Here is a 10,052-nt window from a genome sequence, read left to right as displayed (position 1 = left end):
AACATAATCCAATAAATATATTATGTATGATATGAATTTAACATATTTATATATTTAAAATATTTTGACACAAATGATGCTTAATATTAAAAAACAAAGATTCCAAAACATTATAACTTTTTTTTACAAATTAATTTTTTTTTTGTTTGAACAAATTATTTGACGTTACATGATCAAAGTATTAATTTCACTAATGAAAAAGAAATGTTCATGTGTATTTTAAGCAAGTCTAAAATTGTAATATAGTAAAGATTTTAACCAACAAATCAGTTAATAGTTATCCTCGCGTACTATGTTGATTGTTTTGGTCACTATTCATGTACAAAAAAAGCTCTTGTAACACCGTTTCAAAATATACATGTCAGTCAATTACATAACCTCGAAAATAGAAAGAAAGAAAGGGAAAAAACAGAGGAGACAATTGAAAAGAGTTCAGCTAATGTGTAATAATTCAAAGACAAAGAAAGATAAAACCAAATCAATGGCAATAAATCTCAAGGTAGAAATTTTGTAATAACAGGATCCCAAATGCTCTGCAACTCCTCTCTTTTATTCTCAAACACACATGCTTCTGCCATTTTCTGTTCATCCAACCACTCGATAGCACACTTGATCTCGTCTTCTAATTTTTTGGCATAGCTAGCTGGTAAGTTGGAAGCAAGTTTTGTGGTCATGAGAGTATCTCTAACGCCATAGACATAATTTTCTAGAGAATTCCTCGCCTCGAATTTCTTCTTGTGCCCCTCATCCTCTAACTTAAATCTCTCGGCTTCCTTCAGCATTCTGTCGATCTCAGTTTTGGACAACATTCCCTTAAAATCGCTGATTGTGATACTATTTTTCCTATTGCTTGTTTTATTTTCCGCAGACACAGTTAAAATACCATTAGCATCAATATCGAAGCACACGTTGAATTTTTCGGTTCCCCTGGGAGCAGGAGGAATGCCGGACAAAACAAACGTACCCAACAGAATGTTGTCACTTCTTCTAGGCCTTTCGCCCTCGTACACTGGGAACTGCGCACTAGTTTGGTCGTCAAGAATGGTCACCGTCTCTACTTTGTTCTTAGTAGGAAATGCGGTATTCCTAGGTACTACCAAAGTAATTTTATCCCCCCTTGTGCCTAGACCAAGAGACAGAGGGGTGACATCACACAACACCAGGTCTTGAATCTTGTGATTGCCCTGGCCAGTCAAAATCGCCGCTTGAACAGCTGCACCAAAGGCTACAGCCTCGTCGGGGTGAATGCTTTTGCACAATTCCTTACCATTAAAGAAGTCTTGAAGCAGTTGTTGTACTTTCGGAATTCTAGTGGATCCACCAACAACCACCACATCGTGGATACTTCCCTTGTCTATCTCGGCATCCTTCAAACACTTGTCGACATGGCGTATGCAGTCCTCAAACAAGTCTTTGTTGAGCTCCTCGAATTTGGCACGTGTTATTTTAGAGTCGAAATCGATTCCATCGTACAAACAATCAATTCCGATGGTTGTATGCACCATGGAAGACAGGTTCCTCTTTGCCTTCTCACAAGCGGTCCTCAACCTTCTCAACGCTCGAGGGTTGTTGCTTATGTCTTTTTTGTGCTTCCTCTTGAACTCTTGAACGAAATGGTTCACCATTCGGTTGTCGAAATCCTCGCCTCCAAGGTGGGTGTCTCCCGCGGTCGACTTAACCTTGAAGGTACTGTTGGCCATTGTGAGAAGAGAGACATCAAAAGTGCCGCCACCGAGGTCGAAAATAAGCACAGTCTTCTCACCAGCAGACTTTCTGTCCAGACCATAGGCAATGGCCGCAGCAGTTGGTTCAACAAGGATACGCAAGACATTGAACCCAGAAATGATTCCGGCATCCCTGGTCGCCCGTCGTTGGGAGTCGTTGAAGTAGGCGGGTACAGTAATAACCGCATCTTTCACTTTGAATCCAAGAAAAGATTCAGCAATCTCCTTCATCTTGGTGAGGACCATGGAAGAAATTTCTTCAGCAACAAATTGTTTCTCTTCCCCTTTGTAGGTAACCACAATCATAGGCTTATCATTTTCGTCACCAACGACCTCGAAAGGCCAGAGTTTCGTGTCACTCTGGACCAAAGCGTCGCTGAATTTCCGACCAATCAACCTCTTTGCATCTGCTCATAAATGAGTTATATTGTACATTAATGCACAATTCCCATTACATGTTAAAACATCAATTTATTTGTTTACATATAAAAAGTTAGATATATAATAGCATCGATTAGTACTCTAGCTGAAACTATGAGCACAGTACATTACTATAATATACATATTAAACTAACGAAGAAAATTGGAATTTTTCTCACCAAAAATAGTGTTAGTGGGGTTCATGGCGACTATGTTCTTGGCCGCATCCCCGATGAGGCGTTCGGTTTCATTGAAAGCTACATAAGAAGGTGTGATCCGGTTGCCTTGATCATTCGGTATGATCTCAACACGATCCAGTTGCCACACCGCTACGCACGAATAAGTCGTGCCCAAATCGATTCCAATCGCCGGTCCTCCACTTTTTCCAGCCATTGTCTAACAATACACAGTGGAAGCTAAGTTGTAAGATTACTTTGATCGAATCGTTACTATCCATGCTTAGATATCTAATATTAATATTCTAATAAAAAAGAATATAAAATGACTTCTTACAGAAGATAACGCGTTCTTAACTTAATTTAATTAAATAATACATTTAGAATGGGTTGCTAATCTACTTGTATAATTTCCAAAGCAATATAAGTTTGAATGCTTCTAAAACATGAACTAATTTGTCATGTAAAAAGAAGAGAAAATTAATGAATTTAGTTAATACATAATATATGATTTACATCTCAACCTTGAAGTTCCAACTTCCATTTTTTATTGGATTGTATGAAAATTTTACATTGATTAAATTATTGCATTTAATTATTTTATTTTTTATTTTATACAACACAATATGATAATCTACAGATATACTTATTACCTTGTTCACTAATTTTATGCTTTAAATGATTCTGAAATCTGCTTATATACTTTCCAAAACTATTGTGATAATATGTATGGTTATGGACTATTCAGTAGTCGGTGTACGTATTTCGTTTTTGAGTTATATATATATATTCTGAACTTTTCAATGAAATATTATTAAGAGGTGCAAATGATTAATAAAAAATTTTATGTTGATAGAGATTTCCATGTTGACTACAATTAAAGTAACCAATCTGCGTAAACGACTTTGTTTTTTTTTTTTAAAAAAATCTGTTTAATTTATTTCAATTTGTGACTGGCCTCTTGATATATGAGATGGGAAGTAGTACTCAATGAGCTGGATAGATGATGGTATGTAAATTCTCTTTATGTATTTATTTATTTTTGTTGTGTAAGCAAAACCCTCATACTTCACATAATGTTGTGGAATCTGATTTATTATTATTTTTGGTTATGATTTGTAATTTATTTAGATATAAAATTTTAAAATCTATCTATTATATTACCCATGTTTTTAAAGAAAATTACGTTTTTGATCTTATGACTTGCACGTTTTCAATGGTCAGTTTTTTTTTTTTTTTTACCATATACACACAAAATTCAAACTTCATACTTTAAACACATAATTGATAATATATATACATGTTGGCCGGGTTTGAACTAAAATATAAAATTTAAAACAAAAATCTCACTTACTATTACCGAAAAATGTCCTAGAACAAGTTGTAGAAATCTGTTGGAACCCCGTTGGACGAGCTGCTACCTAACTAGACGAGTATAACGCAGAAGCAATTTCTTGTGATTTTTGCTTCTTATTTGTGTAAATTTTTCTTCTCTAATTCATTTGTTATTTGCTATTTGTGATCTTTTGTTCTCCCCGAATGCCCCCTTGATAAAATTATTGGATCCTCCCCTGCGAGTGGGCATTGTCCACTGAGGTCTGAGACATCTGTTCTACGACATTGAAAGGCCTAATCAGATTATGGCACTGATATATATATATATATATATATATATATATAATTAATAAGTCTTAATCTTGTTTTACTTTTAATCACCATAAAATGGGAATCGGGTTACGGTTTTTGAAATTTGAAAATATTTGAAAAAGGGCATGGTAGGTAACTGTAAGTTTAAGAAAATATAAGCGCCTAATTTTATTTTTTTGAAAAATAGGCAACACTTTAATTCCCATATATGCCTGTTAATATGATAATGAATAATGTTAATGACATCCATTAAGATAACATCACTGCTTTCCAAAGATGTCCATCGACCAGAGGTCAGAAAAATTTTTGTACCAGGTGATACTCAAAGGTTATCAGGCGCGTCATAAATATCTCTCATCATTATGAAAAAGTGCAGGACAAAGATAAAGGAATATATATCTGTAAAATACTCAGACGCGTGACAAGATAGAGGGCTAGAAGACAAACGGTCTTCTGACTCTTCACCTGCTAGCTTGTTTATCTATAAAAGCGTCCTAGTTCCTTTAGATCAAGGCACAAAATTGCAAAATAAAAATTAGTAGATAAAAACATGAAAGAGATGTCAGGAGCAAGTTCATCAAGAGGTCCAATGGAAGCAGATCCGGTTGCAGAGTTACATAAAGCCATAGTTGAAGAGAGAAAGGCCAAGTATGAGAAGATCGTATTTCATAAGACGATGAAAACTTGGCTCCGGATTTACAGACTGTGGAAGTTCAAGGAAACTGCTTTCCCCTTCGCACTCCAACTGCCACCAGGAAGCTGGTGGCCAAAGAGAGAAGATACAAGTAGTGGCTAGGAACCACTAGCACTGGGAACATATTCAAGCCTGACGGTGTTCTGCACCTGATTCTCTTATCGGAGCATAGGGAACTAAAGAAGATCTCCACATCTAATGAGTATGAAAGAATAGCCATCAGTGGACCCATCACCTGGATGAACCTGTGGAAGGTTGTGGTTGAGAGGGAGATCTCTAATGTAATTAAAAAAACTAATCGTTTATGAATTAAATGTCCTTTCATGTTTTGTTGTTTGTGTTCAATGAATGTCTCCTAATCATGCTAGTCCAAACATAAGTATTTGAAAAAGGGCATGGTAGGTAACTGTAAGTTTAAGAAAATATAAGCGCCTAATTTATTTTTTTTGAAAAATAGGCAACACTTTAATTCCCATATATGCCTGTTAATATGATAATGAATAATGTTAATGACATCCATTAAGATAACATCACTGCTTTCCAAAGATGTCCATCGACCAGAGGTCAGAAAAATTTTTGTACCAGGTGATACTCAAAGGTTATCAGGCGCGTCATAAATATCTCTCATCATTATGAAAAAGTGCACGACAAAGATAAAGGAATATATATCTGTAAAATACTCAGACTCGTGACAAGATAGAGGGCTAGAAGACAAACGGTCTTCTGACTCTTCACCTGCTAGCATGTTTATCTATAAAAGCATCCTAGTTCCTTTAGATCAAGGCACAAAATTGCAAAATAAAAATTATTAGATAAAAACATAAAAGAGATGTCAGGAGCAAGTTCATCAAGAGGTCCAATGGAAGCAGATCCGGTTGCAGAGTTACATAAAGCCATAGTTGAAGAGAGAAAGGCCAAGTATGAGAAGATCGTATTTCATAAGACGATGAAAACTTGGCTCCGGATTTATAGACTGCGGAAGTTCAAGGAAACTGCTTTCCCCTTCGCACTCCAACTGCCACCAGGAAGCTGGTGGCCAAAGAGAGAAGATACAAGTAGTGGCTAGGAACCACTAGCACTGAGAACATATTCAAGCCTGAGGGTGTTCTGCACCTGATTCTCTTATCGGAGCATAGAGAACTAAAGAAGATCTCCACATCTAATGAGTATGAAAGAATAGCCATCAGTGGACCCATCACCTGGATGAACCTGTGGAAGGTTGTGGTTGAGAGGGAGATCTCTAATGTAATTAAAAAAACTAGTCGTTTATGAATTAAATGTCCTTTCATGTTTTGTTGTTTGTGTTCAATGAATGTCTCCTAATCATGCTAGTCCAAACATAAGTACATATTCATGCGTTCTTAAGATAATTAAATCAAGAGCATGTAAGTATGTATGAAACCAAGAAATCTTATAAGTGAATGAATTTTGTAACAATATTCCCCCTAAAATGATTCATATTAACTTAAATCTACTAAGCCAAGAATGTTTCGAAATTAAGAGAACTTAGCATCTATTTGGAAGAGGTTTTGTGAAAATATCTGTTGCCTGTTTTTCTGTTGAAATGTATTCGAGATTGATCTCTTTCTTCAACACATGGTCCTCAATTAAGTGATGTCTGACATCGATATTATTTTTTCTTGAATGCATAATTAGATTGTGGGTAATAGCAATAACACTTGCATTATCGTAGAAAATTGGAGGTTCACTCGAGTGGATCCCATAATCATGTAACTGTTGTTGGATCCACAATATTTGAGCACAACTGTAAGTGCAATTTATGCACTTAATTTATATATGATTTTGCTTGAATTTTGTGATGTATCGAGTGCATATTATGTGTATTAGTTTTTGTTTTTGTGAGTTGCAAGGATTGACACAAAAGTAGCAAGAAGAAGCGAAAGGATGCATTATGGAGTATCAATTTCAGAAAATTACTGGGAATTATTGAGGAATTAAAATCCAATATTCACCGTTTATAATAAATTTTAGGATGTTTTGAAGCTGCTGTCGAAATTGCAGCTCAATCCGACGGTTAGATTGTGAGATATAATTTTTTAAAAATTATCACGCGATGCAGATTTTCATACCCGAGAGGCATGCGCGGGCACGCCTATCCAAGAGACAGAATCACATGCACGGGCGCCCCTCTCTTTAGGCGCGGGTGCGCCATCGCGAAAGTAGAATTGGATGCATGGCTGATGAAAAAAAATTTTGTGCTATAACTGAAATCCATGATTGTTCACCTATCTGACAAATATTTTTGAAAAAAAAAAATGGAACCAAGTGATGAACAATTTCCTATATACTCTTGCAGCGTTTGGTTGGCAGGATAATGAGGGATTCTTGCGAATAGTCCGGCGTTTCTCTCGTTTTTTACCTTTCCTATGATAACCTGGGGCCCGTGATAAATGCACTATTCACACTTGAAAACATGGGAATTAAATCCCTAACAAAACCCAAGAATTATTGTCCTACTCTGAACAGTGATCTTGATAATATGGGTGGTTTACGTAATTACCCTTTGCCCTACCTCTCCTTATATCATCATTTCTCTCTCATTTTTTTCTTCCACACGTGAAATCACAGCCGCTGTTACAATGGAGCTTGCTTTATCTTTCGAATCCTCCTACGGTAGGTTAACTTTATCCCATGAATCCATTTTTTATGTACAATTTTTGTGCTAATTTTTTCATCCTTCCTCTATCTCTACGAAATTTGGCTACGAATTTGAATTTTTTCAAGAACCTTGTAGACATTGCGATGGCGGAAGGTTCTTTCATATATAAATTACCGAGAAACCCATTATTTGTTTCATTAAAAAATTAATCTCAAATGCAATTTTGTTTGACACAGGTTGAGTACATGTGAATCACTTCCAAACATAACTTGGAATCTTCTTCTAGGAACGATAATTAATCTTCGTGTTGAAGCATTTAATTTGCACATTGGGCTGCCATTTACCTTGTTTTCGATCGAAGTCCAAGGACTTTGATGCGATTTTTATAGTGTTTTCAAGATTCAGGCGTCATAGCGATGGAGGAGGAAGAATGTATGAAGATCTACGATATTTGGGGATCATGGGTTGAGATAGGTTGTTAGGTAAATAATGTTTGGTCAAGGGGTAAATACGGAATATGAAAATATACCTCACTCTTTTATCCACAATATTATCACATTTACCAAACACCTACACCTTACTAACGTAATAATTAATATCCTTATCTGATACATTATTTACCCTATTTTAATCCTAACATTATTTATCACATCACACCTACCAAGCGAAGCATCTGTGATTAATACTTGAATCTGAGTTTTGAGACATACAGACATAGATAAGATTGAGGCATTGTTTGAACTTTTGGGCCTGATTTTTATTGAAAAATTTTATCCTTAGTTGCCTATTTGAGCCTACACGTATATTAGTACATTGAGGTACGAGAAAATCTGAATTTTTTGTGAAAATCATCGTTTACTGCTGATGATTATCTTTTCTGCACTGATTGAGATTTTTATGAATTAATTGTGGATTGAGACTTGTCTAGAACTAGTTCGAACACTCTTCGAGGCGAAATACGGGCAATATTGAGATTAGGAATGATTTAGGCGATTTTTCTGAATGCGTTTGAGACTTTCAAGCTACCTATTATATATGTATCCCTAGTACCTTATTTGAGCTTTATTGAAAATCGAATGGCATGCATGTAAACGTGTGATTAAACCCCTATTCGTGATTATTTCAAGGTCCTACATTGACTACCTGAATAGCCTATACACTATTTCCTACCTTTAAGGGAGTAATTTGAATGCTAAAATATTTTATGCTCCTAGTTTTATTTGTGAGAAAAAAGATTGGTGTGGTGGTGAATTGAAAAGAAATTATGAAAAGAGGTAGTAGAAAAAAAAAGTTGAAAAAGTTGTGAAAGAAAAAGTTGTGAAAAGTTGAAAAAATTAATGTGAATTGAAATAAAGTATGAAGTTGTGAAAGAAAAGGAGTCGAAATTAGAATTGAGTTTAAGCAATAAATTACTCCTTATTTGAATTCTTATCCTTTATTTGTAGCCATAAGCCAGGCCTTACATTATAAGCTGAATAAGTCTTATTGACCGAGTCTCAGTTGCCCAATATACTAGTGGAGAAGAGTTGCGAGAATTTAGCCTATGGACTGTTGATTGATGCTTTTAATGATTATGAATTTTGATCGAAACACGCACACTATTATTCTTTGCATTTACCTATTTGTGAGTGTTTTTGATTGTATATCATTTATTTGATCCTATGCCTTCTTGAAAAAGTTCTCATGATCTATGAATGTTTGAATTGAACTTGGAGAATGGTGTTTTGAACATGAGTTGCGGAGATTGTGAGTTTATGCGGTTATTATTTTGTGATTGGCTAAAACTTTCAAGTGTTAGTAGGTTGGATATGATTGGATTTGAAAATTCTTTGAAATCATTGTCGAGGCCATTGCTCCATAATATTTCTTGACTATTCTTGTGAGTTTATGATGAGTAGTAGTTTTTGAAGTAATTTGGTTTTGAATAGTTTTGCTCGGGACTAGCAAAAGTCTAAGTTTGGGGGTATTTGATAAGTGTATTTTATACACTTAATTTATATATGATTTTAATTGTTAATTGCTTATTTCGAGCAGATTTATGCTGTGTTGTGTTGTTTTTGTGCGTGCTATCTAAAATCATCTGATTATTTATTTTATTGCAAAATTTTCGAAGTTTAATTTTTTAGATAAAGTTTAGACTATTTTAATTACAAGCACTAAATATTTTTATTTTACTCCCTGTGGGATCGATATCTGATTTAATCACTATATTAAAACTTGACACTCGTACGCTTGCGAGGAATTTTCACAACAATTGTCTGCTGGACCCACCATTATCTTCAAATCTTTATCTCCCACTAAGTCTAATAAATTTACAATAAATTTCGATGACAAATAGGGGATACATATTTAAGGGTACTGGGAACGGGCCATAAACCAGACCCACTTTTATTACAAATGATAAATCAATTTGGGCTATAAACCAAGCCCATTAATAAAACCCAACAATAATAATAAAAATCAAATGTAAACAACCTAACATACACCTACAAAATTCGTCATGACAATCGATCATCCTCTTATCCAATAATTAATTCAATAATTAAATCATTGGATAACATGCAATGACAACATAATTAAAAAGATAAAATCAAATTTTATCTAATATAATCATAAGATCATATCTTATCATCAATTGTACCAAAATAATTAATTTTGTAAAATCTAATTTAACGGATAAAATTTATAAATTTTCCAAAAATTCAAATTTATCCAAAAATCAATTTTAAAAATTTCGGGCTCAAACAATTTTGACCCAATGCCTCGTCGAC

General features: G+C 34.7%; 1 protein-coding gene across 1 annotated transcript; it reads right to left on the bottom strand.

Moving 5' to 3' along the window:
* Positions 1–342: 342 nt before the first annotated feature.
* Positions 343–2,565, bottom strand: LOC140866600 (heat shock cognate 70 kDa protein-like). Its single transcript, XM_073271627.1, has 2 exons — positions 2,324–2,565; positions 343–2,131 (listed from the first exon to the last, which is right to left on the bottom strand). Exons 1-2 carry the CDS (start codon positions 2,535–2,537, stop codon positions 495–497), a joined length of 1,851 nt encoding a protein of 616 aa, XP_073127728.1. The 5' UTR covers positions 2,538–2,565; the 3' UTR covers positions 343–494.
* Positions 2,566–10,052: the final 7,487 nt, after the last annotated feature.

The sequence above is a fragment of the Henckelia pumila genome, chromosome 4 (genome assembly GCF_033568475.1).
Source record: "Henckelia pumila isolate YLH828 chromosome 4, ASM3356847v2, whole genome shotgun sequence".
In the NCBI taxonomy this organism is placed as follows: domain Eukaryota; kingdom Viridiplantae; phylum Streptophyta; class Magnoliopsida; order Lamiales; family Gesneriaceae; genus Henckelia; species Henckelia pumila.
This window is presented reverse-complemented; position numbering and strand designations above follow the sequence as displayed.